At 39.9% G+C, this 17,873-nt stretch overlaps 1 protein-coding gene across 16 annotated transcripts in view; it reads left to right on the top strand.

The window, feature by feature from the left end:
* Positions 1 to 17,873, top strand: part of LOC117542991 (membrane-associated guanylate kinase, WW and PDZ domain-containing protein 1-like) — an 87,346-nt gene that overhangs the window by 33,225 nt on the left and 36,248 nt on the right. For 15 of the 16 annotated variants that reach the window (XM_034210934.1, XM_034210923.1, XM_034210926.1 and 12 more), the window contains one exon: positions 12,681 to 12,800. In XM_034210934.1, the coding sequence (XP_034066825.1) occupies positions 12,681 to 12,800 (120 nt within the window). Of the gene's footprint in view, positions 1 to 337; positions 626 to 12,680; positions 12,801 to 17,873 lie in introns of those variants that run through there. The other variant, XM_034210930.1, reaches the window with a different exon arrangement.

Here is a 17,873-nt window from a genome sequence, read left to right as displayed (position 1 = left end):
TCAACATTATACAGTCCAGTGTACCATCTTCTTCTACATCCTGAGCCTTTACCCTCCTCCTTGTTTTGCTGCCCTCTACACTCTGCCTTAACCCAGCATTCATCCCTGGAGAGGTTTTCTCAGTCACGAGACCTGCCTAAAGCTGGCTGTTTATCAGGAGGCACCATGTGTTAGGTAATGTCAAGCATCTATATTTATGGCTAAGATATCAGTCGAAGGAGAGGGGAAGACAGAAGAGAGGAAAAGAGAGAGAGCACGAGGAAGAGAGAGGGAGGGAGGTAGAGTGGGCGGGAGTATGAAGGGGGCTGCAGCCATTGGCCTCAGACAGGAACTCGAGTGTGAATAGCTCACAATGGCTTAGCCTCTAAGCTGGGCTGGACCTCTAATTTGCTCTGCTTGTGGAGCTTTGAAGAAAAACAGCAGCTGCCTACTAGCTGCCTGCCTAAATGAGCTTGCAAGCTGGGAGCTAGCACTCGCTCACAGACAACTGGATGATCAGTGGATGGTTTGGTTGGAAGAGGGAGAGCAGATTTCAGCCTGATTGGATATATCTTTTCAAATATTTCTGTGGAATAACGTGCGGAGAGGAGAGGAAAGCAGCAGCAGCAGTAGTGGCGGTATAGAGGTAAATCTGACATTTACTTATCATCCTGGGAAAGATGCCTTGGCTTCAGGGATTACATTGACGAGATGTGGGTGGCGAGAATAAACAGATCCACAGAAGCAGAAATACTGAGGCAGGTGGATTTGTTTTTCAAAGAGAGACTCTGGGAGCCAGTGCTTGTGCAGATTTGTGGCATGGAAGTGATGGACTGATGTGTTGTGGCATGTGTCTGTAATGGTGGTATGTGTGTAAGAGCACATATGTATATTTCTCTGCCACATCTTCCCATCCTCCCTCATTTTTACCTCCCTGAGTCACCCCACCTTGTACACTAGCTCTCTCCTCTCAGCTTTACTCTGCTCTGTCCCCCTTTTTCACATCGCAGTATTCTTAAAAACAGTGCTTTCTTACAGGTGAAAAAACTAAAACCCTGCCTTGTGTGCAATTTTATTTTCAAGATCTCCAGCTAATGACGCCTGACATTGTATGTGCTTGCCCACTATTCATGTTCGCCTCCCCCCCCTGTCCTGCCTTATTCTTCTCCCCCGTATTGAAAGGGAAGAGATTGGGAGGGAGCAGGGGGAACAGCAGGAGAATAGCGGCTGGGACTCAGCTGTGAGGACTGTTGTGGCGCGAGCTGAAAGAATGGCCTGTTGTGTAGGGCAGCAGCAGTATTGTGTGTCTGGCCTCCCTCTCTTTCTCTCTGTCCTGTCCCCTTCCTCTCTAATGGGTAACTGCATCATCCCTTTATTCAAACAATCACAGCGAGAAACATGCTCCTCTTATGAAGAAAATTGTAAAAGATTATTTGTCAAAGAAAGTTAGTCTTTCAATACATTCAGGGCTGGGTATTGTTTAAAAGGTTTTCTGACCCAAGATAGTGAAATAGGACTTTTTAGAGCTTACTTTGCGATATATCAGCATGCTTTTTTTTTTTTACTGTAAAGCTATTCAAACGTAGTCCATCAATCAATTGAACTATTTTTTTTTTCAACAATTTTGATTGTCGGATAATTATTTTCACAAAACCCGCCGAACATGACCTAGTTCTATGACCTAGTCTTCATTTGAAGACAAATAAATCATAAGATATTAATGTAAATGTAGCCTTAAGCAAATGAACCAATGACCTCAAACAATCAGTGTACATACTTTTGATTCTTAACGTTTCTGCTGGTACAACATAATATATTGATGTAAATACATTTCTTTTTTTGCAACACGGCAAAAATGATGACAAAATAACTTGAAGGAACTTGTTCTGTTCATTAATGACTTTTGATGGCTGTTTCAATGTTTTACCAGTTTTGCATTTGCGTTTCACTGTAGGAGAGGAGAAGATGCATTATAGCTCTCTGCCGACCCCATGGTAGTTAATTGAACTTACTACAGCATGGCGTGCTCTTAGCAGCACCTCGGCCCCTGATAGGATCTGGAGTGGGGCTGCTATTTGCTTAATCATTAATCTGAGGGCCTCCGCTACATTGATTTCCTCTACGTTCCCCTTCATAAATCATTATGGACCAGCAATCCCTTTAATGGGGGATGGAAGTGCTGATTGAACACAGCCACAGTACTCAGGACGTAATATTCACCTTGGTGTCCAGATCAGCTGATCAGGACAGAGGAAACGGGTCCAGTACCTGTCCTGCTTCGCAAGACTTCTCAAGCCTTCAAACATTAAGATGATGTGACACATACTTTAATTAAAGTCCCATGTTTAGACCAAATATGTTTGTAATATTCCCTATTAGTCATATTAGCACCACTAAAAAGATATATCCCGTTGACAACATAATGCAAATGGACATTTATCCATAGTTTGTGGTTGAGACATTCCCATCGTCTGACCAGTGTATTAAGGGACTACTTGTGTAGATGAGGCTTAAAGTGCTGCCTCAATCAATGCTGCTCGGGTAATTGGCTTACAGGCCCAAGAGAGTTGCTTGCTAACTCCCTGTGTGACTGTTGGCTTTCTCTACCCCTCCCCTGCTCCGTCTGCTCTGAGATACGTCATTTCTTCTCACGTCATCTCTCAGCCTCTGTTTTCATAACACACACTTCCACATCAACACTGAGTGTGTTTATCCTGGAAACACGCCCCAAATTATGCTGCAACTACAGGTTCTTGTGTTGAGGATGGGTCATTTACAGGCTTTGGTGGTAAGATTTAGTTTTTTAAGAATCTAAAGTTTGACTACTTTGTATTTTCACCTTAATTTTAAATAATCAACCTACTTTTTTATTTAGTCTCATGGACACTATTATAGCATTGTTTGGAAATACATGTTTGAGAAAACAACTATTTCCAGACGTAGTTTACAACCCCACGCTCAGTTGCTTAGTCTCGTGTGTTCTCCCCCCTGTCAGGCTCACACTCGTAACCACCAGGGGTTAAAAACAGCAGATGTTTGGCTGAAACGGTGTGTTTGTCTGTGTTAGACAATGAGTGGAAGCTCTCTAGACCATCAACAGCAGGAAGGCGATTGAGAGTATCGAATGTCAGGGTGCTGTCCCCCCACTGTCTTTTGTTAGTACACAGGAGGGCGTCTTTTCACCTGGAGCTGTGGTTGAGTGAGTGGACATTTTCTTTCTGGTATTTTACACACAACATTAGCTTCCCTGATATATTATTGTGGACATATGTATAATTAATTTGTGATGAAGAATGGCGGAGGAATAATGATCTGAGGAGTCAAGCAGCAGGGCCTGTGGGTGTGGATAAAGAGGTGTTCAGGTTATTTTGGCCTCAGGTAACAAGGAACCAGTGACCCAGGGGTCAGGACAGGACACAGACTGAGAGGCTGCAGAGGATGTAGAGATATATCACCCTTAGTCGGACATCCTGCTCTTCAGTTGTTTGTTTGTTTGAACAATGCAAGATAGAAATGTAAAATGGAGAAAACAGGCAAACAGCACTTCATATCACTTGAGAGCTTCTGCACAACATCACCTTTTATTAAATCAACACATGTATATTTGACTTTTTAAGTGTCCTCCAATCATAAACATCAACACAATATTAATCCTGTGCTACCAAGTGAACATTATGTAAGTAGAAAGTCTGTGTCAGGTGACACACTGAAGTGAAACACAGTCAGCAAACATTTAAGTGTCTGATTTAAGGTTTAAAGATGAAAAGTCTGTGCAGAATTAGCAATTTTACCAAATTCTGGCCATCCATTGAAGGTGCTATCAAGGACCAAATGTGAAAAAAAAATATATGGCAACAGAGATTAAGTACATCGACACCTACAAACATAACATGACTAATCATTCACAGCCATGCTAGCAGCTCTTTACATATGCTAACATAAATGCTCAGATACTGATATTAAGGAGGAATCTGTTCATCATCTTAGTGTGTAGGAATGACCATATCCTTCCTTCTTCCCACTCAAGTGCGGCAAAACACGTTCCATGTGCATATCCCTGGCAGGCTTGGGCCACTTTTAGACGATACAAACATTCACTCAGCAACGTGAATGAAATATTTAGACAGCCTCTACAGATAACAGCCTCCCTCTCAGGACAAACTCACACAGTTTGTGTCAGCCCACCAGAAAGGACTGCAGTGCAACCTCGCTTCATGCAAAAATCACATTTTTTAAATGTATTATGACAGTGTACAGTGAAAGACAGTGTTTGGCATTTTCACCTACGTAAACGTCCATTTGTGTTTGACCTTTATGCAAATACTCAGTGTAATAGTAGTACAAACAAAGCATCTATTTTCGCTTGGTATTTGTGATGACAAAATGCCAAATGATGTGGAACAGTATATGAGGGAGAAAATAAATGTATGGCTGCTAGAAACAGTTGAAGTTGAGCCCTGTGCATTGTAAAAGATTCAGTGTCCAGATGGCCTCAGAATCAGCTTTTCTCTAAAGCTAGATAAAATGTCCTTTAAATGTTTGCCACTAATACTAGCTCATCAACAGCACTGTAGCAGAAGCATTGAAAAACATTTGCAAAATGTAAACATATTTAGTTTCTGTCCATGTTCTTTTGACAGAGATTTAGGAACTTGGGGGTGTTTTTTTACATTAACTGTACATGGTTTAGTGCAGGTAGACGTGAGATTTACCTTAATGTGAAAGAACCAAAAACATCTTCAGTCACTATTGAACCATTTAAAGCAGGTCTCTACTGTACATCATGTCAAGACAAAACTGATCTTTCCCAAAGAAAAACTGTTTTTATGTTATTTTCCTCAGTAATGAAAATACAATGTGGACAACTCATCAGTCATTGTCTTTGTGTCGTGCCATCTTGTAGTTGAAGAATGCCAGCCAATAGTAAGGCCATTTTAGTCTACTCATTTAGCTGCTTCCTGTGATACCTCACTGGAAATGTTCCTGCTATACTTCACTTGAAATTGGTCTCCTTGAGATGATAATTGTCTTGTCATACAAACTAATACTATTGTAAAGACAAATACATCATATATGTGGACTAAAATCCCCTTTTGCTTTTGTTTTACTCACATTGAAGATTTAGATAGCCAGGTCATATGGAAACTGTACATTTTGATTCAAATACATAGAGTTCTTACAGTGAGAGGATAACATTTCTCCAAGGTCTGTAATTAATGACTGAGGACAGTTCGGATGCTCCTGCAGTTTATGGTCCGTGTTCAGTAGCAGTGAGTGAGCGGCCCAGTATTAGGATGTGGGTCATAGCAGCAACTCAAACAGGCCACTTCAGGGACACATGTCCCCTGCTCTGGAGCTTTTTATGAACTGCCAGTGAGGACAGAAACTGGCTTCCACAACCTGCTATTTATAGTACACACTTTAATAGACCATAATATACAGTTTGTGTTTACACACTTCTTCCCTGCTGTACCTGTGTCTCCTATTGTATGTGTGTATGTGTGTGTGTGTGTGTGTGTGTGTGTGTGTGTGTGTGTGTGTGTGTGTGTGTGTGTGTGTTTCTGTCAGTGTGGATGCTCATACCTGTATATATAAGCTTGTGTGTCTTTACTGTATATTTAATGCCATGTACAGACTTCAGTTAAATCTAGAGCAGAGTACAGTAGGGGGTGACCAGAAAGAAGGACACTATTCTTAGGTTTTTACTCACATTAACATTTAGCTCATGACTTAGCTTCTCCACTTTTATTCAGGGGTAAGCATATAAGTATAACACACCTTACAGTCCAAGGCAATCCAGTAAAATAACCCCATAAATTGTAAATAAACTAATAAACTATTCTCACTCAAGGTTTAGTCTCAGAAATACTGAACAATGGCAATTACAGCTTCCCAGACCCAAAATGAAGAACGTTACATTTCTTGTTCCGTTTTATCATTCATCAGTCAAAGATTTTCAGTTAATGATATTAAAGATAACAGTAGAGCTAAAACGATTAGTCAAATGACAGAAAATTAATCTGCAACCATCTTGATTACTGAATTATCATTTAAGTTAATTATCAGCAATAATTCTCAACATTCTCCAGTTTCAGCTTCTCTATTGCAAGGATTTGTTTGTATTATATAATTGTTAATAATCCTTAGATGCAGCTAATACAGATAAAAGGTTGAGTAATTTAGTGTCCATCTACTAATCGGTTAATTGACTATAGTGGTATGTTTTGCCTCGTACACAGAGTTCCTTGTACCAGTGCAGTGACAGAGACATAGTTGATGACTGGACTCCTTTATCCTTTTAGCGGTGCTTGGATCAATACCTCTGTCACACACACAGATGCATGCACACACCCAGCCCCAGCCTTGTGAGAAAGAGAGGAAGATGCTACTCGCTGAATAACACGATGCCCAAACAAGATGAAAGTGGAGATGTGAGGAGAGGCAGCAGAGAGAGTGTGCTGCACAGCAAGAGCCAGAGATGCAGTTGTTGTGTTTCGCTTCTCCATGCATGATGGTTGTTAGTTAAGCAGGTAGAGGTGAATATAAAGAAGAAAGAGTGAGTTGTTTTAAGGAATAACACATACTCATTAGGTGAATGTTTCTCCTGTTGTGTTTCCTGTTGTGTATCATGCGTTTGCTCTGCCCTAGTCCTCTTTCACCTACCCCACCTTTCACCTTTCCGCCACTCCACCATTTGGCAGAACAATCCTGTACTTCCTCCTTTCTCCTCCGAATGGGGAGATGACCTTCTGATTGACGTCATTGTTAAGAAAGAGATGGACCCTGATAAGATGTTGTGTGTTTGGTTTCCCCTATGAATATTTTCAAGAGTAGGAAGAAAGAAAGAAAGAAATGAAACTAATTGTGAGAATTATATTTCTTTTTTACAACAGAAGGGAGCTGTGTGTATAATACTAAGGATTTTGTATTGTATTTTGAATGCCATATTATGCATGCAGTCGTGCTGATTTGCAACATTGCATGTGACAGCCTAATACAGCCAGAGAGATTAAAAGGATTGTAACCTTGGAATAAACATCCCTGATAAATCTCTGATGGTACACACATTTCAATGGTGTCACATTACACTGTACATTAGTGTATATACTCTGTAGTACTGCACTATGACAGCCTGTTGCTGCGTACATGTTTGACAAGAAGAGCATGGCTGACTTCGTTGTAAAGGGACAGTTGGTTGTAATTTGGTTACCCAAAGTATTTGTGTGCAACTAGAAAATCCCTGATGCTGAGTTCACATTGCATCACATGACTCTTAATCTACTACGGGGAGTTTATTTTTGCCAAATCTTCCTTTTTAAATTGCAGTAGGGCTGTTATCTCTATGAAGTGTGTCATAGTGAGCCACGCTAAGAGCTTGGGATGGAGATGTTGGTATTTCTGTCGATGAAGGCACATCTGGTTTAAAATAATGTCTATCATTGATGTGTTTTAGCTGTGAATAAAGGTATGCACAAATGTTTTTTAATTCACAAATGTTTATTTTTCGACTGTACCAGGCTGTATCAAACCTGACATGCATACCTCAATTATTCAGCAGTGACATTGGATCTTATTGAGCTCTTGTTTTAAAGCACTAGACAAAATCTTTGGACAAATATCTAGGTGGCTTCCAACGATTGTATTGCATGTTTTGCATTTTGCAATTAGTGTTTAGTGTTGTTAAGCAAATGTTGGCATGCTAACAAGATAAACTAAGAAGGCTAACATGGCAAACATTCCTATGTATGTATTTAGCACACGTGTAGTTTTAGTAATATTTTTGAAGAAGGGTTTGGTTTATGCCAATCTAAGGAGTTTTTGCTTATAGGGACATCTACACACATCCATCTGCTGCCCCTGAAGCTATACAACTTGATGCCAGACACAGTGTTTGCATTTTTTTGTTCTTCTTTCAACACCTGTCATGTTTATATTTGGGTTTACAGGTTTTACTATTTTTGTATTTATTAGTTACTAAACATGTGGCCGACAAAGAAATAAAAATAAACCCCTTCAAAACCAACACTTGTTTTATTAACTATTCTGTTTTAGCGCAGATTAAACAAGCAACATTTAACATGTTAATTACTGAGCTTTAGAGATGCTGGAAGGCAGATCTTGTTACCCTTCAGGCATAGACATGTTTCCCCTCTACTTCCAGTCTTTAAGCTAAGCTAAGCTTAGGCTGCTGCCTTTATCTTCGTATTTACAGACATGAGAACAACAAGGTTTCATCTAACTCTATCCAAGAAAGGAAAGAAAAAGCACATTTTCCAAAATGTTGAACTACTACTTAAAGGGAAACAGTCTCTAAACATAAACATATAGTCAACAAGTATGAATGTCACCGACTGCAGAGGAGTTGAGTACAGTAAATATTTTCTGAGTCTGAGAGACTCCTTTCATCTGGTTTTACGAAATGCCATTCTGGTAATAACATTTGGTTGATTTAAAACAAAAACGTTATCCAGAAGTGAACATAATATCAAGATTAGCATGTTTTAGTAACTGAGGCAGGAGCTTTTTGTAGAATTTGTATTCCTTGCAAGCTGTCATAAAACAGCGAGTCACTCACTGTTGTATAATACTATCCCTCTGTATGTTATTATTATTGTGCTGAATTAAAGTTGCATCAGTTAAACTAATATGAGATTTTTCCAACTTCCTTTAGTGAATCATCTTACCCACGGACATCACCAAACTTAAAATTCAATGTGCAAAAGTAGCTGGTTCAAAAGTATATTTGAAGCCTGCAGAAGTAGACGCCGGCCTGTCACATTTGATTTTCTAAAGGCAAAACAGAGTAGACAGCAGAACACCGAGATCTTAAATTCACCGCAGTTCAAAGAAATGTCAATCAAAACATCTTTCAGCTGTGATTAACAATTATAATTATTTTTTGAAATGTATGGTGTTGGCTTTATAAAGCTCTTAACATTATTTTTTCTCCCTGGGATATGTCTGTACCGGGAAAACCAACGAATAAGAAATACAAGGAGGAGTTTAAACAAATAATGTAATCCAATGCAATAGCCATGCAATAAATGAAGCTTAAAATGTTTTAGTTTTTGGAGAGAAGCTGCTTCAGCTCTTTAGTTGTTTTTTAAGCAATGGTTTGTGTTTTGAATTGCATTTTTCTTCAGGCAATGGTGGCCAACCTCTGTTGCTAGCCTTTATCAAAGATCTACACTGGTTGTCCTTCCCAATACAACAACATTTGACTGAAAAATGAACTCTTCTGCATTTTGTATGCTCTCTAGATGAAGAGGCGCCCAACTTCTCCTCAAACAAATATTGCTCTCTGCTTGGTTTGGTGGTATTTTAAAACTGAAGACGTTAGTGCTTGTGTTCAATTCTGCCGTTCATGCATGCGCTGGCTGGTCACTCACAGTGAATGAATGGAGCCCATTGATGGCCATCAGTGGAAGTTAGTTCATCAGGGCCGGGGTCAGAGCTGAGTATGGCCCAGTCATTGTTTCCGTGGTCAGACTATACACAGTGACAGTATGGAGATGAGCCTGACCTCACTGTGGCTGTCGTACACTGAGAGCATTCACAATACCTCTTATATGAGTCCCACTCAAGACAAGCCTCTGGGTCATTAACAGGAATTATCTTCCTAACCTTACCAAGTCTCCATAGTTTATGACGAATGGCTTTTTTCTAAAAAGTCTTTGCTTCTTTACGAACATTACGTTTCCTCATCAAATGGGATTTAGCTGTATAAGATTAATTATTTTGGCCTTTTATTATATACTTTACCAGAAGATAAGGGGAAAGAGAGGGGATAACATGCAGCAAAGGGCCAAGGGTTGCTTTATATCATACTATGATAGTATTACAGTATTGTACAGGTTATATGGTGTATATATACACAACTTGTTCAGAACTGAATTATTGGGCCCCCATGGCTGAGGACGCCAGAGTTTTGTCCTACTGTACTGAAAGAATTGCATTTCAATTGTGCAATATTTAATAGAAGCAGATACAAATGAACCCAGAAGCACATTAGGACATTAAAATGTTTAATAAATTAACCCTGCAAATGTGATGCAGTATCACTTAAGAGCAAACATTTTTAACATTTGTTTGGCTCTATGAAACCTGATGTACTTATATGATTCTGTTTTCTTCAAGGTTGTGTCTTCCTGGTCGAATGTACTTATTGTAAGTCGCTTTGGATAAAAGCGTCAGCTAAATGCAATGTAATGTAATGTTTAAAAAGGAACATTCAGAGAAATTATTTCATAACAGAACATAAAATAAGTGTTCAGCTCTAATATTCTGTAATACAGGCACGCCAGAATTAGTCATCCTATCAGAGCCCTCCACTGTGGAGAATAGCCTGGAATAACAGCTCCATTCCCTGCTCAGCAGACAGTGTCATCAGAACACACTGAAACATCTCTCACCATGGGACCACCTTGTCCTCTGACTCAAACTCCCAGACAACTTAATTTTCATCTGATCCTGATCCACTGAGGCGAACACCAAGCTTTGCCTGTGTGCTCCTGCTGTAAACAGTCAGTTAGATAATGCATCACTTATTTATTCTCTCTTATGTTTTGTTGTTCACATTCTGAGCACAATTTCTTGTAGACTAGTTTACATCATCCTGTTTCAATTAATCTTGAGAAGTATTTTTAAAATGGCGGGAACAAAAGCCTTTGCAGTGCAATGCAGGTGTAGGACGGAGCAGTGTGCGGTAAAGGCTTGCTTATTATCAGGTGTTTGTGGGCTGCATGCACCCTGAGGGATGCAGAGTGTGAGCTCACTGCATATTATTGGAGAGTAAACACTCGAACAAGAGTCTTATGTCGAGCATGAGCTTTCTCACTCGTCTAGAATAGAACACAGTGATGATGTTAAAGTGGTTGAAGGCTGATGAACTGTCATTTCAGTTTTTCTGACGTATGTTTTTTAACCAGTTTTTAATCATTAATGTGTCATTGATTAAGGGCTGGTAATATAGGTTAATTCACCGTGGTTAAGATTGAAATATCTCAACATACTTTTTGTGGATTGATTTGTAATTTTGATATTCATGTTCCTCAGAGAATTAAATGTAATATTTTTGGTGAAATGTTGGCTTTCACTACACTACAACATATCAACATATAAATGGATTGCAGATAGATACACAGAACATGTTGTGGAGAAAGATATGGTCCTGAGAGGATGTATCTCAATATCTTTCTTGATAAAATATAACTTTTGGATGGATTGCAGAGATATTCATATCTACTCAGAAGGAGTTGTAAATATTTAATTGAGCTCTGATTTTTAAGTGTGTACAATCATAAGTTTGGCATCCTCATTTTTCCAATACTTCTAAAAGTTTGTGGGATAAGATGTGTAAGCATTCATCTAAAAGCTGAGCTAAACATACATATATCTCATACACAGTCCTGTCCTGACCACAGATGGGTCACAACTTCGGTCAACCATCTGGCCTGTCTTCTCATCTCCTCTTTGTAAAGACAGAGAAACAATAGGCCATGCCTCCATTGTCCGGTGTCAGCTTCCTCCTACAAACTGTTCCAACTATAAGTAAAAACACCACAGACCACAAATCATTAACTCCTATAGGGTATCAGACTCAGGTGGTTATACCTGCAAATCATTTTTTACTTGGAGTTGAGCTTTTTATCAGAAATTAATCCAAAGGCTGATTCAGAGTCTATTAGCAAATGTCATGAGTTTCAATGCCTCAAATGTTCTCTGGTGCCAGGACCAGGAGACGTGCTGGTTTATATTGCCTGCTTTTACAGTCCTGTAGTTAAACCTAACGACACCTAGAATATATTAAGTATAGCTGTTCAGCATTGCAGTCGTAACAGATGCAATGCAGCTTTAGCAATCAACTACAGCCTGTGGCTCAGGAGGTAAGGAGGTCGTCCACCAATCATGGGGTCGGTTTTGTCTGTCTCCTGCACTCTACTTAATGGCATCTTTTTGGTCAAGATACTGAACCAGAAATGGTGCGATTGCATGTGAATGTTTATCACTCCTGATGATCAGGTGGCACCTTGTATGGTAGCATCTGCCACCAGTGTATGTGTTTAATGCCGGCTTGTTTGTAGAGCCCCAAATAGCTTTACCATTTACCACCTTGATGGGTGCACAACAGCCCCTGGCAAAATCAGGCCAAATTGGGCGAGGATCGTAACATTTCCGGTGCCCCTTGCTTGAACCAGACTAATCTTATAACTCAGCCTTCATTTTGATCTCAACCCCTCTATGGTTTTGTGACTTCCTCTTGCACTGTTTTGAAATTCTTACGACACTTATTTCAAGTGATTATGTTTTTGAGTGTTACAAACCCACAATCACCATGAAGAAACTGATGGATTGATAACAAAATAAGAACGATTCCTATGGGGACCTTTTATTTCATCCTCTGACTTAGCAGGCAACAATTAATTTCCTCTCATAGTATTTATAGCTATTACAATCACTTCCTCTTGGTTTCAGAGCAGCTCACATATTGACTGTTTCCCTGTGATTGTGATCATCTCAAAAAAGCTGAGCAAATATTAGGATGCTGAATGCATTTTTACACTGATGATAGGCTTATTAAACTAAGGTAATACTGTGGTTCAAAGTGGAAAAATCGCACTTGCCCACTGAAAGCGATAAGATTTGACTTGTATTATTGGGAGCCACATTAACTTTATTTGTCTGTTTCTTCTTGTCCTTAGGTACAACCCGGCCCCTTCGAGACGGAGAGGTCCCAGGGGTGGATTACAACTTCCTGTCTGTGGAGGACTTCCTAGAACTTGAGGAAAGTGGAACACTACTGGAAATAGGAACATATGACGGTGAGGATGATGATCACAACTGACCCTACATGTGACTCATGATGGCGCAGGTGTCCTGATTCTCCACAGATACAATGAGCGTAGAAACATTTATTTGTTCCTACATGCAGGCGGGCAGAAAGACTTTGCTCCAGTTGATTCAGATTAGACTGTGCATGATGGGGAGGGAGATGCATTCAGGAGACAGCAGGTCACTCCACATCTGCCCCTCTCACTCTGATTAGGACAGTGTTGTGCAGTCTTGTTCCAACACAAACCTGTGTGTTAACATGAGTGTGTGGGTGGATGTGTGTTTGTCTGCGAGCCTGTGTGTTGTGCAGGGCTAAGTCTAATATATGTGTGTGTTGTGTGTGTGTGTGTGTGTGTGTGTGTGTGTGTGTGTGTGTGTGTGTGTGTGTGTGTGTGTGTGTGTGTGTGTGTGTGTGTGTGTGTGTGTGTGTGTGTGTGTGTGTGTGACATTAATCTGCTTGGCACCGCTTCTGCTGTTGGCACGTTTCTCCCTTTCACGCAGACAATATCAAATACCTGTCCACAGGAGTCTGTGGACATCCAGATAACCACCAGAAAACTGGATTATTGATCATAACTGCAGTAACCCTGGAGTGTTGTGAAAAATAAATATATATTTATTAAAAAGATTAGATTATAAGTACCTTCTTCTAATTCCCTCACAGTTTTGTTAAGTATTTTTGAGAAATGTTTATTTTAACATGCCACTTCAGTCACTGTTGTGTTTTATTTAGAATTGTATTCTTGGTAAAAATACTATTTGTCTTATCCCTATCTCAAATGTGACTTAGGGAAATTACCATCTCCATTTGCAGGACTTACTGTATTTTGTTGTTCCCAAAGTAAGAAGTGAATTGGGAAAGAGTGCTTTTAGATTCTCTGCACCTACTGAATAGTTTATTCTACTGACTGATCATAAACCTAAATGTATTGTTTACCTAAACAGGATTAAAGCTACAGTGTATAGGGAAATGTTATGAGGGCAGAATGTGGGTTCAAATGTTTTATCTGATCATTTGATGTTAGTCAAATAGATGTGCTTTTATCTTGGTAAAGATATATTTGAGCTCAACAGGACAAACCTGTTTAAATAAATGATAAATTAGAACCACACAATTGATAGAGACATTAGTTAAAAGGATATGAGAGAACATTAACATCCATAGCGCAATTCAAACAGCCTTCGGCCTTTTCCGAATTATTTCTTTAATACAGAGTATTTGTTTACTGTAAACAGAAGATAGCTACTCTAAATTTCACATTTACATTACACTCTTAGGCCCCGTCCACACGGAGACGAAACCGATTTCGAACCGAAGTCGATTTCAAAAAAGTCTTCTGTCCACACGGAAACGGCTCAAGAAACGTGTCCGTCCACACAAAAATACTGGAGACGCTGTAGTAAATATACCGGGCCTGTAAGTGGCGCTGTACTTCCGCCACAAAATACACCAAAAGCAGTGAATAAGACCGATGACGATTATTATTATTATTATTATTATTATTAATAATATCATATTATATTATTATTGTTGCTGATGGTTGTGGTAGAGGAGCTGTAGATTTTGCACTAAAATCTGTATCATGGTCAGTCGCATCTGGAGCACGAACGCAACCCTGTGATCCGCCATTGTTGTTATTGTTGGTGAAACGCATCAGCAATGACGAGGGGGTGAGCAGGAGAGGCGGGGCTATGGCGTCATCGTTTCAGGAAATTATCGTATAGGGCGTACACACCAAGCCCCCAGGAAGTGCGCCAGACTCTGTGCCTAACATTCGTTGTGTCCAAACGGCGGTACTGCAACTTCCGTATCAGTCCATGAAATCACTGGTCCCAGAAATACTTTTTCCCATTGACTAACATGAGGAAAGAGACGTCTGTAAATCAGCGGATAATTTGTTTGTAACTAAATAAACTACCCAGTATTAACTATTTTATAGCCCTTATTAGAATAAATCGGTCCTTAAAGTTTTAGAATGCACTAAAAGCCGAATCTAGATTTATTTTTCTCTCCATTCATTCTAGTGAGCCGAGAGTGGGAGCTCGAGGGACGGGGCTTAAGTGGCACAGTTTGTCGTAAAACTGTTGAAATATAAGACTATGACAAAAACGCAACTAGAAAGACTACAAATCCCAGAGTCGCGTAAGTGATGTCACAATTGTTTTCCTCCACTAAGAGATAGCTAAGATCAGCGCCATATAGATATAATCTATCTATATGGTGCTGGCTAAGATAAGATAACTTTAACAAGATGCCTGTGTGCTTAGTACCAGGTTGTTATCATACCAGCAATGGGTCTTGCTCGTTCTTTCGCTTCCCGTCTGATGAAAGGACCAGGAGTGGCTGAAATGCTAACGCTAGCATCGGCGATCGCCAATCTTTTCTACTTCATGCTATCTGCACAAATGGTTGACATTAAACATTAAAAAGACCAGGCAGTTCAGAGAGAATCAAAGGCAGGCAGGCAGCTTTGCATGACATTCTTCTGGACCTGTTTCCTTGTGGTGATAGTGAGGATAGTCAATCGTTTTGTTGACAAGACAGTAGTGACAGCCATCTTGGTGACGTCTGTGTTGTTGTGCGAGACCAGAGATGTAGTTCATTGAGCGTTTCACACAAAGAAATGTGTTACTTCACAGTTTTACGACACATTTTTATTTTTTTGACTTGCAAAATTATCTTTTTAAATTGACAAACATCATATGTGTAATTCGAGGCACAATTCAAACAGGATCGAAAGATAATCTTTCTCTCTCCATTGACTTCAATACATAATTTTTCCGAAATAAGGTCCCATACATAGGTCCCATGGAGCTCCCCCGGAAGGGGAGGGACTTCGCCACTCTATAGAGTGGTGCAGGGATGACGTATTTACCCGGAAGTAAGCTGCGCATGGGTTCCCTCGTCAAAAAAGCAATGGGATTTCTCCATAGGATTTTGAAAAATAGCTCTAAATAAGGTCTGTGGAAAACGAACCTCTTAGATAAATGCACGTTTTGTTCAGCCGGATAATATCCACATGTCTACCCTACTTTTTTTTAATCTAATCATAAATCTAATCGCCAGAAGCAAAATGCTAACGTTATGCTATAAACAAACTACAGCAGGGTCGCTGCTTCAACGGCACGTCAATTTAAGATCGATATTCAAGAATACAGATTCAAAATTGTACAAGTTGAAGCTTTTGGTTTAACAGTTTGCAAGAGTGCAGGTACTTGCTTTCAAGCAAAACAGGGAAAACAAAGTGTGTTTACGTGTTCTGTGTAATGTCGTACAACTTCTGTAGTCCTATAGAGAGGCGAAGTCCCTCCCCTTCCGGTGGACCTCCATGGGACCTTATTTAGAAAAAATGATGTATTGAAGTCAATGGAGAGGGAAAGACTATCTTTCGATCCCGTTTGAATTGTGCCACGAATTACACATATGATGTTTGTCAATTTAAAAGATAATTTTGCAAGTCAAAAACTACTGTCTTGTCAACAAAACGATTGACTACCCTCACTATCACCACAATGAAACACTTCCAGAAGAATGTCATGCAAAGCTGCCTGCCTTCCTTTGATTCTCTCTGAACTGCCTGGTCTTTTTAATGTTTAATGTCAACCATTTGTGCAGATAGCATGAAGTAGTCTCCCCCGGGCTTAAATTGTGTATTATAGAATGATCACACCGGTGTGACAGTACTCTTCAAAGGGTTCACGAAATATGACTACTACTCTTACTGTTTAACATTTTGGGTTACTTAATGTTACTTCATATTAAAGCTAATAAAAATGACAAGGCTGTAATGATAACTAACGTGCTAGCTACTAGCTAGGTAGCTAACTTGATCCAGCCACTCCAGGGCTGAAGTCGAATAGTCCATTTAGCTTAGGAACCTTCCTAACTGAGTGAAATGACCCGGAAGTCCCTCAGTGGCAGCCATGATAAGTGCCGTTCGAATCTAGATGATAGGAAAGGAGGTTTCAAACTTCCTTTATAACCTCCTTTAGCTTAGGAACCACTGGACCTCCCTTGACGAAAGGAGAGGAGAAAGTGCTGCCCCACAATGCCTTGCAGCCGCAGCATTTGCCGTCACTCAACAGTCGGCCGTTCACGGAAACAACCGATTATGACCGAGAAATTATATCATGAAAGTTACGGTGCTTATTAAGCATTTTAAAACGTATGTGGTAAGTTGCCAAAGTGCTTTGTTCTGAACGTTCATCAGTATTATAATCAAAAAGAGAAATATGAACGTTAGTTTTTACTGAAATGATCAAATAAAGTCAACATCTCACAGTCTTTACTGAGCTGTGTGGGGTTTGTTCAACTTTTAAAAGATGTTTGAATGGTGATAGACACAGTGATAGATGTTAAGGACTAACGTTTATAATAAATACATTTGTATTTATTTTACATCTTCAGTTCATACAATAATACGTATTGGGATCATTTGTATTAATGTGGACCAGAGGGAGAGGGTGACGAGCATAAGTTTCACTTTCCTTTTTTATTTCAATTCCAACTTTGGTCATGAAGAATATGTTTCTCTGTTGTCCACGTTCATAAAGCATAAAGCAACAGCATCAGAGCACGGTGCAGAGTCTCTAGATGAGTTTACAGTAGTCCCTCGTTCTTATTAAACATCCATGTTATAGTCCGCTGTATAGAAAACTGTAGTTTCCATAGTTTCCCCACAGCAGCAGACGCACATTCATGACGTCCGCTGGCGCATCACAAACACGTTGGATAGTGAAAGTGCAGTCGGATTCTCTAAAGTACCGCAGTCTCTTCTCCTAAATCCTTTTGAATTCTCCTATCCACTATCCCTTAACCCCGTGACGTTTCACTCAGAGGTCAAGGAATAGACGATAGGGTTAGACGATAGGAGCTGATTTTTTGATTATCCGACCGCAACCCAGGTCCTTTCATCAGACGGGAAGCGAAAGAACGAGCAAGACCCATTGCTGGTATGATAACAACCTGGTACTAAGCACACTCTCTCCATTGACTTCAATACATTATTTTTTCCGAAATAAGGTCCCATGAACCGGAAGTAGATGGGCGTGACTTCGCCACT

The sequence above is a fragment of the Gymnodraco acuticeps genome, unplaced genomic scaffold, assembly GCF_902827175.1.
Source record: "Gymnodraco acuticeps unplaced genomic scaffold, fGymAcu1.1, whole genome shotgun sequence".
NCBI classification, from domain to species: Eukaryota; Metazoa; Chordata; class Actinopteri; order Perciformes; family Bathydraconidae; genus Gymnodraco; species Gymnodraco acuticeps.
The sequence above is the reverse complement of the archived record's forward strand: the minus strand, read 5'-3'. Positions and strand labels throughout refer to the sequence as shown.